The sequence below is a fragment of the Lygodium microphyllum genome, chromosome 11 (assembly GCF_053477565.2).
Source record: "Lygodium microphyllum isolate KBCC chromosome 11, Lygodium_microphyllum_v1.1.10, whole genome shotgun sequence".
In the NCBI taxonomy this organism is placed as follows: Eukaryota; Viridiplantae; Streptophyta; class Polypodiopsida; order Schizaeales; family Lygodiaceae; genus Lygodium; species Lygodium microphyllum.
The window spans coordinates 34,369,851-34,392,403 of record NC_141145.1 but is presented as its reverse complement, the minus strand read 5'-3'; the positions used below and the strand labels follow the sequence as shown (position 1 = coordinate 34,392,403).

The window sequence follows — 22,553 nt, the reverse complement described above, 5'->3', positions numbered from 1 at the left end:
CCCAATGCAGTATTGTTCGTGGTATATGACAGTTACTACACTTATTATATATTCTCTAGAACGAACAATCGCCTTTCAAGGTTGAAATCTTGCATGAAATGTTGGTTGGGGTTCTTGGTATAATTAAGTGGTGGCCGAGGATTGGTGCTTACACAGGCCATTGGTTTTGTGCTTGCATAATTTGTAGCTTTGATAGGAGAGCCTTTTTAGTTATGTGGGTATTTTGCTTAGGCTATGCTATAGAAGCCTTGGTTGGGATGGGCTGTAAAGTTAGTCCCCAAGGGGTAAAGGATGAGATGACCCTTGTGCTTGGAAATTTTAAGTGAATGCGCTTGTCAATGTAGTTGATATGGTAGTCTATGATGAATCTAAATGAGCATCCTAATAGAACTTTGGTTTTGGCCCCTTCCTTGCTTGTTAGGATAAAGAAGAATGGAATGATCTCTACTTATTGTAAACTTTACTTTGCACTTGCCAACAATGAATAAGATTGGCCTCCATGGGGTTGTGACTTTACATCAATGGGATACAACGTTGATTGGCCTAATTCTTGCTAATAGCAGTATCGAAGGGTGTAATCAACATCTTTACCAATAATTTATTGGTGGTGATATTTTTGGTGCTAGTCAATCAGATTTGGAGGTAAGCGGGTGGAATAATAATGTTGTCCTCCATTCCTAGGTTGTTGATGATGGTTGCTCAAACATTGAAGTTCTTGGAAAGAAGACTAATTGAGGGTTGATGTGTGATTTGCATGTGTTGCTCCATTTATTCATACTGTTTTTGCTTGGTTGCCATGATGATTCACACTTGAATATTAGGATCCTTTATGGGAGACTCATGCAACTAATACCTTGGAGAGTAGTGGCATTTAATACAACTTCTATTGAAGTGATCAATGTTTTGCCCATCCAAGGTGTTTAGATCTACATTGCATGTCCTACTGATTGATAACAAATACATGATAGGGTTTGAGGCCCTAAAGCTTAAGTTTTTTCTTGTGGCCTTTAATTGAGTATAGTAGCATGATATTACCTTTTTCAAAGAATCACTTCTTAATGTGTTTATCAAACCAAGCCTTTCGTTAGGATTTCTTAATAGTAGGGCATGAGTTGCAAGTAGCAAAGTTTCAATTAATCATTATAGTTGAGTGACGTGTTTGGTCTAAGATTTTGTATCTTCCTAGCATTCTTGATTTGCAATATAGAGACTCAAAATAAGGAACTCAATTGGCATAATAGCATTGGTTCCGTAAGTCATCTTGAAAGGTGTTTGGCATGTTGCCATTCTTATATGCTATGTGAAGCCCAAAGTGAAGTCATGAGTTTATTACCCATTTGTATTGCATAAATCATTTAGAGAGATCACGTGGCTTCTTCTAGCTCTTAGTTTTTGACTCATTCTCATGTGTGATGTTTTTAAACCGTCTACGTTTGAGATGAATTTAAAGTTTTATTTTGGCCTTGTGAGACTTGGATGGTGGTGGTATTTTAGAGTCTGAATCATTGCTCCCATCAATTTTGAGTCGTTCTAGGTCTTTTTTCCTTACTAGATTTAGAAGTGGAAATGAGTGTGATGGGATCCCATGTGTTTGTAGTCTAACACCTCTAGATGCTCCAACCATTAAATTTTAGATTTACGTTTGAATATGCCTAGATTAATGAGTAAACCTTTTGTTTGTGAAGGCTTTGGGTTATTCAAGATTTGCTTTATCATTTGGCCATCAATATTGTAGTTGATTAAGTTATTGTCTATATAAAGGTCATCTTCGTCATCCATGGATTTGTTGTTTTTGTTCTCAATGTCAACCCCATACTTGCGCATTAGGGAGACGAAGAGGTTGTTGTGATAGTCAAATAAGACTTGATTGAGGTTCATCCATTGCCAAATAGGGCAATTGAGAAACTCTTCAAAGATTAGGAGACTTGCTTCTAGTTTTTCACAAAAAAAAGGCCTCCATTGGCTTAACAACTTGCATAGTTCAAGGGTATTCATGTTAGCAGTCATGTGTGTCTTGTGTGATCATCTCATGGCTATGAGTCTCAATTTGAGTCAAATGAGGACATTAGGACCTCTATCATTGTATTTATATATCTTTATGTGTTTTCGATGGAGGGCACATTAATGTCTTTTTTTCATGCACTTTTGACTATTTTTAAGGGGTTTGACCACATTTAGGGATTTTCCTCTTTTTTGCCTATATATAGGCAGCTTACCTTCCCACTTTCATTATCCATAATTGATTCTTAGTGTTTAGCCAACCATCCTCATTCTCTCATCTCCCTACTTCTATTTGGTGCCCACATTGATGTGTAGAGTTGTGTGTTGGGGTTGACTCTTGTAGCCTTGTACCTTCAGCCATTGCAGTCACATTGTTTCTTCTTTATCCTACGTTCCCTCTTTGTCTCCTTCTTCTCTTCATGCTCACTTTCCTCTTTTTGTTGCCCAATTTCACATGGTATCAAAGCCACATGTGGGAGTAGGAGATCTTGAAGAGGAGTGTGCTAACCATGCCAAAACTAGCTTAGCACCATCCACATATGTTGTAGTCCTTGCGTTTGATATCCAACAATGCAAGGCAACAGCCTATTTCTAGCCCATATTGACAGGCTACGCTTGGCATCATAATTTTTCATTTTGTATGAGGGCGCTTCTTCCTAGGGTGGGTGGCCATTGTTTAGTGCTAGACAATATCACAACAGCTTGGGTGGTCTATTTACAGGCAGCTAGACTTGTGTTTTTAGCAAGGCATCCACTCTTCATACATGGGCGATATCAACACAGCATGGGTGACTTGTTTTCAAGCATGTGCACACTATTGCCACATCTGTGTTTTGATCTTGTAGGGTAGTCTCTAGACTTGGGCGGCCTATTTCAGGCCTGAGCGGCAACTTCTTGGCTAGACAAGTGGATAGTTTTGCTATGTTTCATACTAGACAAGTTCTTTTGACCTAGGTGACATTATATTTTTTTTGGGTGGCCTCCATTATTGCAGGCCAACATTAGGGTAGATTCGCATTTACTATAAGGACTTTCTTTCTAGGGCACTCATGGCCCTTGATCCCATGATTCCTCACTGTGGAAAGAACTTGCACCCCAAGGAGAAGTGTTGGAGGATATACCCTCACCTTCATTTGGGAGAGCAAAGGGTGGATCTACCTAAGAGCCTTCCTCTACCTCTACTTTGTTGCATGCTATAACCATTGAGTCTATGTTTCTACACATTTATTAGATTGAGGAGCCTTCTTCGCTTTTCTTGTCTTCTAAGAGGCCTTGGCTCTTTAATAGTGGTACATCGAGTCCTATGACTCCCTGAGGTGATTTTTTGTAGGATCTCCATCACATTGATGCGTAGAGCTATGTGGTGCAGCTAATAGTTGTAGCCTTGTACCTTGAGCCATTATAGTCACATTGCTCCTTCTCTCTCCTATGTTCTCTCTTTGTCTCCTCTTTGTGTTCACTTTTTCACTTTTGTTGCTGACTCTCACAGTTCATTGGAATAGGACAACCCTTAATAAGAACTTTTGGCATTGAGGTAGCAGCCATCATAAAGAGAGGCACTGAGATACACTCTAATTGAAGGTTGATTATTTGGACTGTAGGGTCTCATGCTTCTCGCCAACTCAAGCATTTGTGAGCTTCTCAATATTCAGGTTCCTCCGTGTGAACGGTAATTCTAGGGGAGCAAGTATCTACATCTAGTCTTGCTTGTCTTCGAGGGACAGAATGTAGTTTGTGAGAGGTTATTGAACAAATGTAGTTTGTGAGAGGTTATTGAAAAAGAGAGCAACTAATATCTCCTCAAAAGCATGCTCGAGATTTAATCTAGGTCAATTGGGGATGTTTTCCAATTCTCCATTTCTATTTGTACTGCATTCTTCTTATTCTCAAGAAATAATAGACCATTTTCCTAGTCCTCTATGAGTTGTGCGTTATGCGTCTGAGGATGTCAGAGCTATAGATTGATCATATTTGACCCCTTTCACGATAACAAAGTTAATTGAAAACTGTACTTCACCTATCTTTATTGGTAAATTCTTCAATACGCCTTGTGGGTGGACCTTAAATCCATTGTAGATTGAAGTGAATAGGTTTGGTTAGAGGGTTCTTCTAAGCATGGAGTAGTTCTTGTTAACTATGCTAACTTTGGTCCAAATGCCAATGATTCCTTTCCTGGTAGAGACTTGAGGTCTTTTATTGGAAGTACTACTTGTTACTCTGCCTTTTTCTAGAAGGTGTTAACTGCCAAGGCTCCTAGGTGTAGGTGCAGCTAGACAACTGAATTGTTGCTCATGGTTTAATGGAGCGGAGTCTATGCCATCCATCCAACATTTGAATGCTTTCCATATGGCACGGATTCCTTTCATCAAAATTCCTAGTGGTATTGATGTGTTGGTGTGTTTAAGCCTTTGCTTTTCAACTCGAGTTCTATAGGCTTTTACCTCTTCTTAGTGTTTTTTGGCCTATTGTCATCTGTTTAATGTGATTGGTCCCTCAAAGGTTATTCCATATTTTTTACTTTGTGCTCTAGTACATTTGACTAGAATGGAAAGAACATACTTCGTGATTATTTCAATAGCAAAGGGATTCAAGCGTACTAAAGATGTGATTGCTTTTTGCTATTGCCAAATTTCTATCTTAGGCAACCATGATACATGTGTGTGATTCTGCATTTTGTTTCAAAAAGATGGTTTGGATAAGAGTAGAAGAGTAGATTATGGGGAGAATAAGAAGAATACGTTGTCATGACGTTGCGCGTCCACCACTGCAAATTGAGCTTGATGCTCCTCGTCTTCCTTGAAGATCTTTCCACAAGTCATGACATCTCGCCTTCTCTTCTCTCTCAGTTTGAGATTTTGACTTTGTCTAGGGAGTAGGATAGGAGGGACTAGATCATAGAGGAGGTTGCAAAGGTCTTAGTCGAGTCGAAAGCAGGATCTACCAGGAGGTAGCCTTATAGGCCAGGCAACAAAGCTGGGAGGAGGAGAGAGCACTCCAGTGAGACCTAGCTACCACTCGCAGCTTCAAGGCACCAGGGGATCCCACTCTCCACATGCAAGAGGTGTGCGCACATGCAGCCCTCATCGATTTTTGAGGCGCTTAGAGTTCTCCTTCCGTACCTCAACAGCCTTTTGGGTATGGAAGGGGGACACGATGTGTAGGGAGTTTTTTTAGGTGCACCAGCCTTGCACCTCACGAGATTAGATTCGTAGCCTCTGTAATCAGTATGGGAGGATTATATGGGAGGATTCGCTCTAGCCCAGATGAGGTGATGGAGATTGCCATTGACTAATATAGACACCTTTTTCAGCAGGAGGCAAGCTCGGCTAGGGTACAACATTGTAGACAACAGGTCTGGGACTACATTCTATCCCTCATCACAAAGGAGATGGGTTGCTCCCTCCTAGACCCCTTCATAGAGAAGGAATTAGCAAAGGCTTTCCATGTGCAGGATGGGCAGAAATACCCAAGAGAGGATGGTCTTTCGAAGGCCTTCTTCACTACCTACAAAGAGGCGCTGAAGGACCCCCTCCTACTGGCCTTTCAACAAATTTTCAGATCAGGACCGATACCTGGGATCTCTCGGCAAGTCTTTTCAGCCTCCTCCCCAAAGGGGGAGACCGGTTGGAGCTATCCTAGTGGAGACCGATCACCTTGTTGTCAGTGGCCTATAAGGCACTGGCCAAGATGATCGGTAGGCGACTTCGCCTCGTGCTTCTAGACATTATTCATGACACACAAACAAGTTTTGTCCAAGATAGGAGCATCCTAGACAATGTTTTCACCTTCTTCAAGGCAACTGAGTGGGCCCAGCACCGTGGCTAAGGGTTGGTTGTACTACTCCTAGACTTTGAGAAGGCCTATGACAAGGTTGACTGGGACTTCTTAGAGGGCACCATGGCAAGGTTGGGTTTCCCCCAGGCATGGATTTGCGGGGTCTCTGCACTCTATAGACCAACCACTAGCAGGGTTCTCATAGGTGGCAGGAGAGGGAAGGAGTTTCAATTGGAGAGATTTGTCCGACAAGGCTCGGCAGTCTTGCCTTGTATTTGTTCTTACTCTTTGCAAAGGCAATGTCCTACTTCCTCCGTTCACGTGTGAGTGGGTTACGTGGCCTTCAACTTTCGGTGGGGGAGGAGACAGAGTTGCTTGATTCAGAGTATGCAGATGATATTGCTCTTTATATGTGCTGATGCTGGAGAGAGTGAGACTAGCTATGGAGGTGTTTTGTACTGCAGTAGAAGCGAAAATCAACTGGCGAAAGTCGGTTGGTTTTCTTACAAACCCGGAAGCTAGTACTGAGTGGGGCGTCCAATTGGGGTTCAGATGGGTGTGCAGAGGAAAGACTGTCTAATACCTAGGGTTCCAGGTGGGACTCGATATCACTCCTGCCCAGTAGTTTCTTCCAATTCTCGACTCTATCAGACAGAAGCTGACCTACTAAAGTATTGTCCGCCTCTCCTTAGCAGGCCGAGCCTTGATGATCAACCAGGTCCTCCTAGCGACGACTTGGTACATTGCCTCGTGCTAGTGCTTCTCCTCATCTTGTGTTGTTCAGCTTCGCCGCCTAGTGCGAAACTTCCTCTGGGCCGGCTCAGATGGTTCCAAGGACTCTCAAGCCAAGGTGGCATGGGTGACCATCATTCGGCATCGGTCTGAGGGAGGGCTTGGAATCATAGACCCAGATTTCTAGAGCGTGGCCCTTTTGGGCAAGCTAGTAGTGCGTGGGCTCACACCAGGAGGGCAGACTTGGAAGGTCCTTTTGTAGGAGGGTCTCCAAGAGTGCAAACTGAGGCTTGGTGGTGATTGGAGGCCATCCTTGAGATGGATCTTCACGATTGTCCAGATCACGCTACCCAGATCCTCCTTCCTCTGCAGCCTACTTCATGTGTGGCAGGGCCTCCACCAAGCCCTAATTCAGAGGTCCCCAGGATGCCAAGAGGAGATAGACTACTAGTCGGTGGTCTGGAATCCCCACGTCAAAGATCGGGACGGGATATAGATTGGCGAGTGCCCCCACATCCAGTGGGCTGGATGGGAGACTGGCCCTGCTCATACTATTAGGGCGTGGTGGAAGGTGTACAGGATGGTCGGCTTGGAGGCTCCCCCCCAAACCGCCTTGAGAGGCTCGTATACATTATGTATTTGTGATTTGCACCAACTCCAGCTAGTCTGTTGAGCATGAGCACTCCGTTGTAATCAATCATTTGAGTAATATAATTAGCCACATTTTACTTGCAAAAAAAAAAAAGAGAATCTATTCATTAGATGGACTTTAAATAGTCACTTTTCTCTTTTAAAATTCAACCACCTCCACAAGAGGATGAGCATAGTGGAGACAATATATACTTGCATATCCTAGAGCAAAGTAGAGATGCCTGGCAGCCTTTGTGGACTGTATTGCAGCAATGCAATTTATCGGTTGCTTAGTTGCTGGGACTCCCTTTCTATCCAAGAATGCAGCACCTAACAGCTTCTATGAGCTTAAATGCAGTAGGGTGCAGCTCCCTGAAATGCTTGTAGTTAGGATACACCACAGCTGTCACAACTTGCTGTCCACCATGGTTCATCACAGTTAAACACATCTACTGCCAATCCTTCTGTAAACATGCCCAGTCAGATTTTGTGTTTTCAAGGACATCAGCAGCAGGAGGGCAGCAAGGCAGCTTGAGTCTGTAATTATCTGTTAGGATAGCAACAGAAGCATGTTGGAATGAAGGGGATAAATGTGCAACAAAGCGACGATATAAGCAAATATCAATAGGTGAGATACAACACAAGCCTCTGAGCAAGGTGCACAAAGCAGGATGAGGGAAAGGAGAGAATTGGCACATACTATTGTGCTTCCAAGGTTCAGAAGACAGAGCAAGAAAATGGGTGCAATGGACCTGAATACAGAAAATTTGGGGAAGGCTAAAGGTGGCTGCACAGAATGGTTCAGAACAGAGCTCCTAATGCTCCCCATAAACTCCATACAAGGCCCACAAGCAAGAGATGACCATACTGCCACAGCCTTGTCAACAAGGGAAGATGACTTTTAGAAAACAGGCTGAATCTACAGCTTATACACTCCTTTTTTCCCAAACCAAGGTTTCCACGTCAATAATGAAGATCAGTGCTTGACTTACATAGATGATACCCAAACATGTTCAGTGGCCTGGCCATGCAAGAAAATCTACTCTAGTGACATCCAACGATTGTCAGCTATTGTTAGATAATAGGAGACATTGTACATCTGAGTGCTGTCACAGTGTATACCCTTGATCTTTACCCAGGTTTATCAAATGCCAATCTACCAAAATGTGGTTCCCAGGAATGGCACTTTCGACAGAAAACATGTTCTTCTTAAAACTTCACACAGCATTACAAGTACTATGCTTTAACGAGGAAAGATATGTAATGAGGCTGGGATGGTTTTAAAATCTTCACATAGGCTAAACTATTTTTAATTTGAAGAAAAGCCTATCAAATCGAGAAAGTCAAGTATTTCTTGTGCTTAAAAAATCAAGACATGAGTTAAAACTTCGATTGTAATCTCAGCTCACAAAAAAACTAGTAGACGTGAAGCAGCAAGCAAATCTGCTCGTGCCAATCTCATTTCACCAATTATTTGGATATTAGTTTCTCTCTTATCTTTCAAGTGTTAAGAAGATCAAAGCCAACTGTAACATCATTCCAGTATCAATCCCTTTGTGTATAGCACTTAATTCACTACAATTAAGATGATATTGCAATCAACTTAAACAACAATACGATTTTGACATGTTGTCTGGTGCACTATGTCGAATAACATATGTGCACTTAAATTTAGACAAACATGAAGGGATGCTGGCTAGATGACCACTTGTACATCCAATTATTCTTTGGCCTTTACATGGACAAAAAGATTTAGACACCCTTTTCTATTGTTACATGGGCTTCTAAAAACTTTTGCAAGTCGACATATAAGAAACTGATTCCTGAATTGTGAAGGGAATTACAGCAATACTTTACAGTATGAGAACCTTAATGTGCCATCAGACTATCAATGTCACAGCCTGATTAAATAGCCATATAGGAAAACTCACGAGACTCGGAACACTTGGCTATGCATGCAGTCAACTTGGCATCCTCTAAGGATCCAATGAAAGCATCCGTATTGATGCTTCCTTTCAGCAAACTGGATCAGTGCTCATCTTCTGGCCCAGGGCAATTTGCGAGCAATAATTCCACCGTCTCATACTATACAAGGGAAAGAGAGTGTTAAAGTACCTTGCTTTCTCAGAACATGAAAGAAAAAATGGTTAGCAATGCCCGAAGGATGCAGATTGCAAATATTATCCAGAAATTCCAGAACATGAAATCAAAGAATCACCTGACAACCACAGTATAAACAGTATGCATGTTCAGTTCTCAGCTTCTCCAACACTTCCTGAAGTGCCTGTGAAGTTGTTTGACACATATTAGCACTATGCATTGCTAAGAAGCCAAAATCCCCAATAGTTAGCACCATACATATTGAACATTAAAAAACCAGAATCTAGGTAAGATGCTGAGAACACCAATAACTTGCAACTTTTGTCACACCCAGGCTTACCACTGAAACAACACTTTGAAGAAACCCACATGAATATAAGTCAAGATTGGAGAGAGAAGACAACTGCTGCATCATAAGTTCTTCCTTGGATATCTTTAACTTGGAAGCTTGGCAATCAGTTTACGGGCAGGCCTGAGTGCTTCCTTGCATGCCTTCAACTTGGAGATATGGTAGTAGAGGACACTCCCACAGAGGAGGTGGATGAGCTTTTGTGAAGATATACTAGGGTTTGCATACAGAAACACAAAATGAACAAAACACAATTAATTGAAGCAAGAACACAATGAATTAATGCTGAAAATGAATGAGTAGAGAATATGACACAAAAGTAAATGCTCAACGAGTAGGGGCGCCAACAACCTATGACTCTCGTGGGAGTGGGCTGAGGGAAACTGTAGAGTGTGTCGTTCTCCACGGTGGATTCTGAGGGCAACAATACCACTAAATCTGATGTAGATGGAGATGACGTCACACAGCAGCTGAGAACCAGTTGGAGATGAGAATGACTGAAAATCTGATGTAGAGGATGCAGAATCTGATGACAAAGAACTGTAGCAGCAATACGCAGATCTGCCAGAGAGGAATCAGCAGTCAAAGCAGATCAAAACCAAAACGCAACAGGCTCAATGGTTGTGGAGCTGCAGAAACAGGCTGCCAGCTGATCAGCAGTGAAAATACAGCTGTATGTGATGTTATGGCAGCTTGATGACTGAACAGCAGCAGCCGCAGTAGACGAAGAGGTGGCAGCTGGAAACACAACAGGGACTGCTGCGTGCAGGCTGAAATCAGCAGGAGGGGAGCACAAACAGCTGGCAGCAGCCTCTGATGTTGATGGCTCACAGCAAGGGCAGCACCTCCAGATCATGTAGACTAATGATGGTAGCAACTGTGGGCTGATAAGAATGAACATGGCTGATGTAGTATACAAGGGTCTTAATCTCTTATGTAGAACAAGTTGTAGCTAGAAGAAGTCTAGAGTGTCATACTGTCTGTCTCAAGTGTCATACAAAATGGGAAAAATGCCCTTTGCAAGCTGTTTCAACTAGCCAAAAAAATGCATTGTAAAATATGAGGATTAAGGAGGCACATTTTTGGTTGTTCAATACCCCCTCTGATGCCTGAAAAAGTGAAACCAAGGAGAGTGAAGATACGTCTTAGCCCTAAACCAAAAGGTCCCATCCCAAAAAGACCAAGGCATTGGGCCAAGGGTGTCACTCTAGACTGCCCAAGGACCTACTAGGATCGTAGAGGCAACGGATATCATCTTTTGAGTTGCCCAAATTAGTTCCCATTTCAGACCAGCCTTCCTTCAGTCGATGGGCGGTAATTCCCTAAATACAACTTAATTACAACACTAAGCGTTTATTGCAAAACCAAAAATACAAATTTACCTACTAATCTTAGGACAATGGACACCCAATTGGCCCCAAAACTAGCACCCCTTCCGGTATTTGAAGTTGATTTACAATGGGATTCTCCCAATCCCCCTTCGCAATCCAAACTCTCCTTGTGGTCCAAAGTGACCAGCAAGTCTTCAATCTGATTTGCCCCTTGATTCGAGCAATCAATTGGCTTTCACCCACTTCGACAAGAGTGGAAATGCCCAATTTTGATGGCTGGTTAGTCCTCCACCTGATTTCAGCTGAAAATCACCTTCAACCTTGAATAATTTAGGTCTTGGAGTCTTCAATGTTTGGTGTGCTTCCCCAAGCAGCTACTAAGCTCGTATTTTTGTTGTAAATTAGGGTTTACAACAGAGAAAACTAAAATTCCTCAGTTCAAGAATCCAAATGTTGAGATCTTTGAAGCAAGGTCGTGAAATGGCTGGGGAATGAGAGAGAAGGCTAAGGAGAGAGAGAATTAAAAGCTTTGCAGTGAGAAATGACTCAGTCAAATGTAGCTGATGCCCTTTCCCAACAGCAATAAATGCTATCACTTGCACCTATAGACCCAAAATTTGATGATGCCTTCAGTCTAGGGTTGTCACCCAGCTACCTAGGATCTCGTGCGGTTGTCAATTGCTCCAAATTTGCAAACACCTGCTGGTAATGGTTGAAACTAACCTCACGATGGCTGCTCCAGCTCCTCACGATGTGTCATAAGGACATGTATTTTTGAAACCTTGCTTAACATGTGGATTAATTTTTAATCACATGATTAAGTAAATGTTGCACATGTGAGGTGCAGCTGGGGTTAGAGTAAATTTACGAGCCCGGGACTCCAGAAAATCACGAGATGTCAAAGGCAAAAGTTGCTGTAAGTTATGTTGCACGGATACTTTGTGGTACCTATTGTCAATTGTTGGCCTAGGTCCTTCATTTGGCCATAAGTGGCAATTGGTGACACTAAAGATGTGGCGTTTAATGGTATCTAGCGCCGATCTAATGGTCAAAGATGGCATATAGAGACTCATGAGTGGAAAATGCCTAGCCAATTTAATTATTGGCAGTCATATTATTTTTCTGGATACCGAAATAATTATTGGACTAATTTTCAGTGGTTAAAGACTGAAAATTAATATTTAATGATGGATAATGTTGGAAAAACCATTTGGGAAGGCTGCCACTTGGCAAACTTGTCCATATAGACTCGTAAAAGGCTAAAGAAGAGGAAAAACGAGATCATTCTTGCTGTAGTAAACGTAGGAGAGTTGTCAATAGCCATGGCCAGCCTACTTTCAGTCATTGCAACCAACCATGAGTGAGCTTTGAGGAGGCGATTGCAAATTCGGACCCTTCACAGTTGGGCGATTGCATCGAGGTACAAGGTGACAGCTGATTTGGATGTCTCAATTGTAGGCAACAGCATTTAATGCTATTGTGGTAGGGCAGCAGCTGCATTTGACTGATTTTTAGTCATTCTTCGTGACAAAACTCTGAATTTTCTCTCTCTATAGCTTTCTCTCTCATCTCCCAACCATTTTACAGCATTGCTCCGAAGATCTCAGCATTTGGACCCTTGGAGACTGAAAATTTGCAAATTTCTCTGCTGTAAACCCTAATTTACAGCAGAAATTAGGGTTTAGCAGCAGCCTCGGGAAGCATGCCAAAAACTAGAAGCTCCAAGACTTGGATTTTTCAGGGCTGAAGGTGAATTTCAGTTAAATTCAGGTGGAGGACTGACCAGCCATTGAATTTGGGGGATTTCCATCGTCTACGAAGTGGGTGAAGGCCAATTAAGTGCCGGAATCAAGGGGCAAAACAGATTGAAGACTTGTTGGTCACTTTGGACAGCAAGGGGAGTTTAGATTGTGAAGGGGATCACGAGAATCCCACTGTAAACCAACTTCTTCTTCAATAAAGCTAAACAAATACGGAAAGGGGCACCAATTTTGGGGCCAATCGGGTGTGCATTGTCCAAGATCAGTAGATAAATTTATATTTTTCAGATTTGAATTTATTGTTTGCTACTATAATTCAGTTGTAATCAAGAATTTACCAACCATCCACTCAAGGAAGGCTAGTTTCATGGTTCCATTGCCGGGATACCATCAAATCCTTTGAATTGGTGGGCCCATGGTACTTAGCAAAGGATCCCCAGTTTACTCGATTCTTGAATGCCCCAAAGAAGGACAACAAAGGCAAAGAGAAGAAGACACCTTCTACAACTGTCCATATGACTGTTTAAGCTTCTATTTAAATTTTCCATTGTCGTAGCTTATCTAATTCGTAGTCAATCGAGCCATATGATCCCTGCTCGCAGCATTCTTAATCATTCAGTTAGCATAGAAAAGAATTGCCGTGAATGATGTCTACCAATGTAAAGCACGAAGGAAAGGGATTCAATTGAAAAGAAAGGAAACCAAATTATTTAAAGTGTTCATTTTCTTATTTTCCTAACATTGAGAGACAAAAGCTAGGGCAAAGAATAGGATTAGATACCCCGGGGGCCGGTAGTCCTAGCTGTAAACAATGGATACTAAGCACTACACATATTGACACATGCAGTGCTATAGCATTAGCATTAAGTATTGGGAAGTACATTCGCAAGAATTAAACTTAAGTGGCTAGGGGTAAATCAAAAAGCTATAACTCTGTTCCTTGATTAACGTCTAAAGGGCCATAAGAACCTACAGGTGGAGAAAGGAGTTCTCCTTTGCCCCACAAGCGTGCGACCTTCACAAAACAGATCTAAGTCCAATACACCCAATGCCAAATAGCAACAAAAGACAACAAGCCAGATAGTATGATAGCTACACCTTGTAACTTCAAATACCTACATCAGTTTTATGATATCTTTGGTAAAGCTTTAACTTCCCCATGACTGTTCAGAAATAACAAATGATATATGCTCCAGGAAGAGATGTCATGAATCCCATATGCATAGTGAGGAGAGTGGAGAAGCTGAAAGGCTATAAAGACATGTACTTGGTTCACTTTTCAATGCAATGCTATTTGTACTTTGTACTTCATTCTATGTCTCTGTCATGGTCAACTCAAGATTGTGTTTATTAGTCCGAGCCTACATCTTGGAACCTAATTCACTTGAGCAATAGTTTGTCTTCTTGTCTATGTCACTATGAGTCTTGTTACCGACTTCTGTCCTCCATAGTTAGTGCTATGCTCTAGGTCCATGTTTTGTCACATGGTATCAGAGCCAATCGAGCATGGCTTAGCTTCCGCCTTCTCCTCATCTACCCCTAGCTTAGTTCAGGTGCTTGATCCCATTTCTTCACTTGAGCTTCATACTCACTGTTTGGCAGCCATAGCCAAACAGCACATACCTCTGTTGGAGCTCTTCAATCTCCTCATCTAAGCCATACCATTACAAATCTTCTTCTAGACATTTCTTCCCCTACTCAGGGCGCATCACTACACCTCAGAGGTCGAGATTGCGCTCCAGCAGCAGGCATTATAAAAATTCAACATCAATATCTCTGTTGCACCCTGTGACGGTCGTACTGTCTGTGTGACGTGTGGAGACTGTGATTCGTCCTGCAAGCATAGGGCAATTGAAGCTTACTATATGGGCCATCTACCCATCAAATATTTCGCAGAACGATCCACGCTACAAGCTGCACCAATCGAAAGAATAGTCGGCTATCTAAAACCCTAGAGGAAGCCATAGCTAGAAACTTGAAAAAACTTGGCAACCTTGGCTCTTTCTCACTCTTCCTTCTCACTAAAGCCTTTGCGACTCAAACTTTACTCAGATTCCAACAAGATTTCCCCTCCAAGATTTTTTTAAAAAAAAGTTTCAAGAAGAAGATTAAGCATCAATGCCCAACATTGAGCTCCAAGATAGTATCTCCTTGATACTCATGCAGTGTTGTTAAACCCTAGAGGAAGCCATAGCCAGAAACTTAAAAAAACTTAGCAACCTTGGCTCTTTCTCACTGTTCCTCCTCACTAAAGCCTCTACCACTCAAACTTTACTTAGATTCCAGCAAGATTTCCTCTCCAAGCCAACAAGAAAAAAAAGTTTCAAGAAGAAGATTAAACATCAATGCCCAACATTGAGCTCCAAGATAGTATCTCCTTGATACTCATGCAGAGTTGTTAAACACTAATCATCTTGTATCTCTTGACACATTGAGAAACAATTTCTTTGTTGGTTATTTGAAGCTAATTGTTGCTGGTTAAAATGGTAGAGCTTGAGCAAATAGCAAAGTTTAATAGGGAAGGCTTTCATGCTTGGAAGGAGAAGACCATGTAACACCTTATACGGAAAGACTTGTGGGACTTGTTTGAAGATGAGGAAGAAGATGCAGATGATAAGAAGGAAGATACTACAGAAGACCAACCTAAAACAAGGGCATGGAAAAAGATGAATAACAAAGCTCTAGGTATTATTGCCTGGGGTCTATCGGATGATGTATTACATCACATCTCTGGTATCAAGGATGCAAAGAAGGCATGGGAAGAACTTGACAAGATCTTTGGCACACAAGCAAAGAACTCGAAGGTAAAATTACTTATGCAGTTTTATAAGTTGGATGTAAAAGATAGTTCATCTATGACTGTACACATCAATAAGTTCAAGAGCCTTAAAACTCAGCTAGCAACTCCTAAAAAGAACATTGATGAGGATGAGACAATAGCAATGCTACTTGCCAGTGTTAATCATGAACCGTATGAGAACCTTGTTTCAACACTAAGTAATGTTCCCAGTCTCTCACTCAAAGACATTGAGCATTCACTAATTGATGGACAAAGCAAATTTAAAAGCAAAGATGTAAAAGAAACCAGCTCAAGGGAAAATCTCTTATACACCAAAGGAGCTGCTGGACCCAAAGGAAGAGGTCAAGGATTCAACATCGATAACAAAAGTCGGATGACATGTCATTATTGTGGTAAAACTGGCCATATTGCCAGTGAATGTTTCCACAAGAAAAAAACAGAACAGATGTAAAATGACCACTATCAAAGTCAATTCATGAATGAAGAAGAAAAAGAAGATGCTTCCACTACCATCAACAACTCTGACAGATTGTTCTAAGGAATTTGTTCCCATAGTGGATTTGCTTTGTAAAAACCCTTGCCGAAGATGTAAAGTCTCAAGCTTTAACTTGACTAGGCTACCTATGAGCTAGTCTCCCGGGCCATGTTATCATGTAGGGAGGGGCAAAAGCTAGCAAGTGCAGGGACTCATCATTTGAGGGGGTTTTTGAGAAATAACAAATGATGTATGCTACAAGAAGAGATGTCCTAAATCCCATATGCATAGTGAGGAGAGTGGAAAAGTTGAAAAGCTATAAAGACATGTACTTGGTTCACTTTTCAATGCAATGCTATTTATACTTTGTACTTTATTCTGTGTCTTTGTCATGGTCAGCTCAAGATTGTGTTTATGAGTCCAAGCCTACATCTTGGAACCTAATTCACTTGAGCAATAGTTTGTCTTCTTGTCTATGTCACTATGAGTCTTGTTACCCACTTCCGTCCTTCATAGTCAATGCTATGCTCTAGATCCATGTTTTGTCACAATGACTTCGTTACTCCAATGCAAGTCATAAATGGAACGGCAAACATCATTTGCTGGGAGAAAAGCCCTGAATAGAGGCCTTTTATGATGAAATGTTACGGCTACAAGTTAGTGGACATGCAGGAAGAATTGTTCTATATGCATTAGCTCTTGAACGTTTATGGCAATGAATAAGAGAGAAACACAAATCAAAGAAAAAATGAGATTATTTAAAGCTAAAACAATAGAATAACCATCCTAGAAAAAAGAGTTATCGACTATTATACTAAATTGTAAGTGGATAAGACCAACTGAGTGATAACGATCAGGGATGGAACGACACATGTTTATGGATTAAACAAAGCTTAAGTAGCACTGGAAACAATAGAATTTGACAGTGGTATCAAAGGAATGGTTTCGAACCGAATCAAATGGTTAAGGGTTCAAATCCTATAAACGAATCATAGTTGTGCTTTGTTTGCTGTTTGGATTTTCATTACTTGCTTATGCTTTTATAGCACAAGATTTTACCACCCACTTTATACCTATTACCAATATATGATGGTTTTATCATGGTAGGGGCCATACTCTTCATTAGGGATTATGATCCGGAACAAAACAACAGCAATCTATTGTCAAGAATATTGGAGCACAAAAAAGCAATAATATCCCATTTAAGTTGGGCTAACTTATTTCTAGGTTTCCACACACTAGGTCTTTATGTACACAACGATATAATGCTAGCCTTTGGAACTCCAAAAAACAGATTCTTATTGGGTCCGTTTTGGCACAATGGATACAATCTGCTCATAGCAAAGTTGTGTATGGTTTTGGCATACTTCCATCCTCGACAAATAGCCCAGCATCAAAAGCTGGTCAGAGCTTTTGGTTACACAACTTTTTTTGCATTTGCATAATTGAAAAAGAAATATAGTTGCAAATGACAAAGTTGAATCTTTCTTAACTTTACAAAATACTTTAACCACCTTTTAAGCACCTATTAGGTTTAAAGCAATTATTTCATTTAGAAATCAATCCTATATTACAGTAAAAATACCTAGATTATACGCAGTGATCTCTTGAAAAAACACTATATTAGTTTACGATGCTGGCCCAACTATAATGCCTTAAAATGGCACACTAAAAGAAAAACAATATTAGTTATAATAGAAACAATGCCTATTATAAACCTTGGCAAGAATCACGACGAGATCAAATTCAATGCTAAAACATGGATTGAACCCAATTTTAATGGAAAAATGTGTTGCCTCTCCTCCCCTCAATCAAGTGGCATTTTGTCTTTGTTGAGCAAGGCAAAAAGAAAAAAAATGGATTGCAATCAAAGTAGCATTCTCAAGCAACATCTCTTCTATTTTTCACACAGTTCTTCTTGATGTTGTTTTCTTATCATTTCTTGATGTGCTTGCATAATAGTGCCTAAAAACAGCCACAAGCATAGATATTCTGCCCTAAACCGGGACTAAAACAAGCGATGAACCTAGAGGCTTTGTGATCTACATAAGTAATACAAGAATTCTTGTATTATAAAAATCTTTGGTATCCGCAATGTAAGATGATTGACCTTGCTTAACTTACCTATTACATTTTGCTTCTACTATATGTGGCAGCAAAAGCTAGGCAATGTTTAGAACGATAAGTTTATTACTACATTTTGCTTCTAATATAATCGTAATGTGGTAGCAAAAGCTAGACAATGTTAAGAATGACACGGCTCAATCATATGACCTCCCCTTGCTATCCACTTCCACTAAGGCATGGGAAACCTATGAGGGTGTTAGAGATCATCGCCTGTACGGGACTGCACAGTCCAGTCGGACTGCCACGTGGCAGTCCGAATGCCTGCAGTCCAGTCGGCTGCATTTAATGCAGCCGACCTGCCCTGATTTTCGCCCAGATTCTGGCTATAAATAGCCGAGTTCTTCAGCAGTCTCCAACACTTCTCTGCTCGCGGATTACAGACCGGTGGCACACGCAGATTCCGTCTCTGTTCGCAGATTTCAGACAGGAGACAGTGCAAACTGCAGCGGACTTCGAGGTGAACAGCAGGTTGCATCGTCGAGGTGGAGACACGCAGTCCAGCGCACTGCGCCTGTGTACATATCTGCATATCTTTGTATACAGCACACTTTATACAGCAGATCTTCATCTTCCACTGTCTCTTTCTCTCTCTTCTCTCTCTGCGTTCTCTCTCTCTCAGTCCTACGCTTCCGCACAGCTGCACTCTGACAGAGGGCTGGTGGACCAATGTGATCTCGTCTTGATGTTGGCAGCCCGGCTTATGGAGAAGAGATCAAGGCCTTCTCTAACCAAGAGTCACACCTTCATGAATTGCACTAGCACTTATGCCCTAACACAAACAAACCTAATTAGTAATTCTGGCTAGTAGATGGCTTAAAGAGAATATCTAGAAACCTCAACTTGAACAAAATTAACTGCTCGAGAAGGCCCTTTCCCCACCATTAAGGTGGATGCTTCCCATCCATGCATGAATTGGTATTTTTCAAATGTCTTTCATATTAATTAAACTCGAAGAGTCGCTCAATTCATTCAAATTTTCTTCCTTGGATTTGGTGGGATTGGATGGGTAAAAAATAGCTAATTCGTATAAAGCCATTGAATCTGCCTAGTCGAAAACTAGAGCAAACACTCTGTGATTCATAGAATGAAGCTCTTCACATACGGGGCTTTCCCATTGCTTCCAGAGTACAATAGCTAAAGGGTACAGCATTTGACTATTTATTAGGCATTTCCTTCGACTCGAAAAGTGGCCATTAGTTTAAGGCGCAATTCAATACAAATACTATTCGGCCGGATGCCACTAATAGTTTCTACTAGTAGACACAAGCATATTTTGAACTGGCTAGCTCAGCAGCACATCTCCTAGTATTGTAGCTATGGGAATGACGGTTCTGTACTCGTTGCTATGACTGAGCCTAGGGGTTGTCTTTCATAATAATAGCAAGTTCATAACTGATAGGTGCAAATATGGTTGTGTTTATACAAGTTTCGACAAAAAAGGAAAAGCAATGAATCCTTTGGTTTTCACTAGATGGAAGATCTACATGAATGATACAAGAATTCTTGTATAATAACAATCTTTGAGATATTTGCGATTAATAAGAATCTATTCTTTTAACCAATCCAAACAGATATATGCCATAGCAATCTTTGTTGTTTCTTTTTTTTAAATTGCTCTAAAACACCCATCAATTGAACTCACCATGGCCCCAATACCTCTTTCATTTAGTATTGTTGCCTTTTCTTGTTTTTGAAGTAAGTTAAGAGATCAATTGTCCAATGGTTAGCAATATGAATGAAGATCGAAGAAGCCAAGAAAAACGATTGCTTCATTTGCGTTGCTATCCATACCTAACAAATGGATGTTACAACTTTGCCCTTTGAATGTGGGATTTAAGGTATTTTTTCTTTCATCACCAAGCCTGACTTGTTCCCATACAATCTTACCTTTCTATTTTATATGAATCGTCTAGATTAAAGGATATGCTAGGGACATGAGTCAATTTTTAATCAAAGTCTACAATCATATTGCTTGGTCATAAGCCAAAGAATTAAAATATCGTTTAGATATTCTCCATGCAAAACTTACTTATTCTCTATGCCTCCCTTCATTAATCACTAAATCCTAAGTCCCTAGGTAAGCATATTATATCATGGCTCTACTTATTGAAAAATCCTATTTCGATAGGGCTTATAGCTTGGCAGCCTAACATAGACAAACCCTATTAATCAAGTGCAGGGTGAGTCCAGGGCTCGTCAGGAGCTCCGCTGTCATTTCATGCATACTTGGGGCAGCCAGGACCTGTTTTTCTTGATGCAAGTAGGCAGCTGGCGATACACCCCCCCTCCATGGCATCTTGCCCCCAGACCGCCCTGAGAGGCTTGTATACATGATGTATTTGTGACTTTGCATCACCTCCAGCTAGTCTGTTGAGCATGAGCACTCCGTTGTAATCAATTTTTTTGAGTAATATAATCAGCCACATTTTATTTGCAAAAAAAAAAAAGACAAACCCTATTAGGATATTCCAATTCCGAGTATATTGGATAATTTTGGTGGCCCATAGGTGCATAATGTGCTTTATGGGGTGGCCATCTAGACATCATCTTTTCATGTAGTGGCCATTTTTTTGTCCATGGCCTATTGAATGTTTGATGCAAAGCCAATAATTGATTGACACAGCTTGTACCCCTTTAACCTACTCTTTGCTCACCGGGCCTATCCCTCACTATGGTTAATACTAGATACTTTTGGGCAGCAAAGCTTACATTTGTTCACTTATGAAAGTTCACCAAGGCCTCTTCTCCTCCCCCTTTTTCGTTTGTCGGTAACTCAGAAACTGCCAAACCTCCTACAAAGGGAAAACAATCAATTGGACATCTCAGCCATTCGCGAGAATTTCGCTCACATCCAATCTTCAATAATTGTTCACTTTACTCAAATCATGTTGAATGAGCAATAGCCACTTTGCCACAAAATTGACTTATAAGCTCACAGTTTGCACCTTAGCCAAGTATCCTGCGAAAATACTTCCAAAACCAAGAAAAATTAAAGGGATGGCCATAAAAATAGGTATGGCATGGCATCATGAGATGTTTTGCTTAAATGAATTGGTCAATACTAGAAATGTCAAAAAAAAAGAGACGAGAAAAATAATGAGTAAAGAAAACAAAAACACTTCCTAACCAAAAGGTAAAATTGCCACTAATGGTATAACCAAGAAGGATGGGCTCTTTCAAGCTTTACTAGGCAATTGAACAGGCACAGGATTTTGCACTGAGTGCCACATAGCAGCTGCAGTGCTGTGCAGAATCTTTATTATTATTTTATTCAGCAATTGCAGTTTTGGTGCAATCAGCCAATTTAAAACTGGTCGACCTGATTATTATATTGTATTTCTTGAGGCATATTTAGAGGCTGCCTGCTATTGATCACTTCACTTGTCTATTTCAGGTGGAGAGAGAGATCAGCTCGAGGAAATACTTCAACAACCCATTTGTACATTTGCCTTATTCATTTCAGCATTCATTTACTGCAAATTTCTGCATTCTATTCTCTCTTTTATCTCTCCCTCTTCTCGTGTGTTCATTGTCTTTTAGTCTTGTCCATACGCTTCCACATTTGTTGCACTTTGACACACTTCTCCTCAGAATGTGTACTGTAAGACGGAATGTAAGACAGCTCTCAAGAAGACCATGAAGCCAGAGGAAAACAGTCAGAAGAAATGAGCACGAGCGATCCTTTCACCTCCCAGCCTTGCCTAGTTTATTGCTGGCCAGACCCATCCTAATCCGATTGCCAGCCATCAAACCTTGGTGAGTCCTACTATTCCTGGACTCTCTTTGGTTCTAGGCTCCCCTAAACCCCGTTCGGGCGCCCAAGACCCCGGACGGTCATCCTCGTGCATGTTTCCCTTGATTTACCTTAATGTCACATTAAATGTCACTTTAATGTCACATTTCCTTCCCCTTAAGAATCGGTTTCGTCCTCGAAAACGATACTTGGAAGGTCTAACTGTAAATTGGGAAACCTTTTCTTTAAAGTACTTACTCGCTCCCATGTTGAGCTTTCTTTTGAACAATCTTTCCACTTAACCAAACATTCTTGATAAATAATATTCCTTGTTCGCCTATTACGAACATTTAATATTCTTTCTGGTTCATGTGGATTAGATTGGTCATTTAATAGCTCCTCAATATCATCATTTAAGATTAGATTGTCCAAATCACCCAGTTTCTTCCTTAATTTACTTAAATGAAAAACTGGATGTATTTTACTACCAGTAGGTAGTTGGAGCTTGTAAGCCAATTCTCCCACCTTTTTAAGTATTATGAAAGGACCACAATACCTCGGTGAAAGCTTTGGACATTGTCCCTTTTTTATAGTTTTAGTTTGTTCAGGCACCTTAAGATAGACCAATTCTCCTTCTTTAAAGGAGATGTCTCTTCGGTGAGGATCTGCATATGCTCTAGCTCGATTTAGAGCCTTTTTAATATTTTCTTGAGCAAATTTTAACATACTATTCATATCCTC

At 40.9% G+C, this 22,553-nt stretch overlaps 1 protein-coding gene across 2 annotated transcripts in view; it reads right to left on the bottom strand.

The window, feature by feature from the left end:
* Positions 1 to 8,684: 8,684 nt before the first annotated feature.
* LOC148028692 (D111/G-patch domain-containing protein) overlaps positions 8,685 to 22,553 on the bottom strand; it is a 38,843-nt gene continuing 24,974 nt past the window's right edge. Inside the window, exons 3-6 of one of the 2 annotated variants that reach the window (XR_015692316.1) lie at positions 9,938 to 10,147; positions 9,578 to 9,799; positions 9,356 to 9,421; positions 9,169 to 9,222 (exon numbers count right to left, since the gene is read on the bottom strand). Coding sequence is in view for 1 of the 2 variants with exons in the window: in XM_087687484.1 (XP_087543610.1) it covers positions 9,166 to 9,222; positions 9,356 to 9,421 (123 nt within the window). In the remaining variant the exon portion in view is untranslated. Of the gene's footprint in view, positions 9,223 to 9,355; positions 9,422 to 9,577; positions 9,800 to 9,937; positions 10,148 to 22,553 lie in introns of both variants that reach the window. The other variant, XM_087687484.1, reaches the window with a different exon arrangement.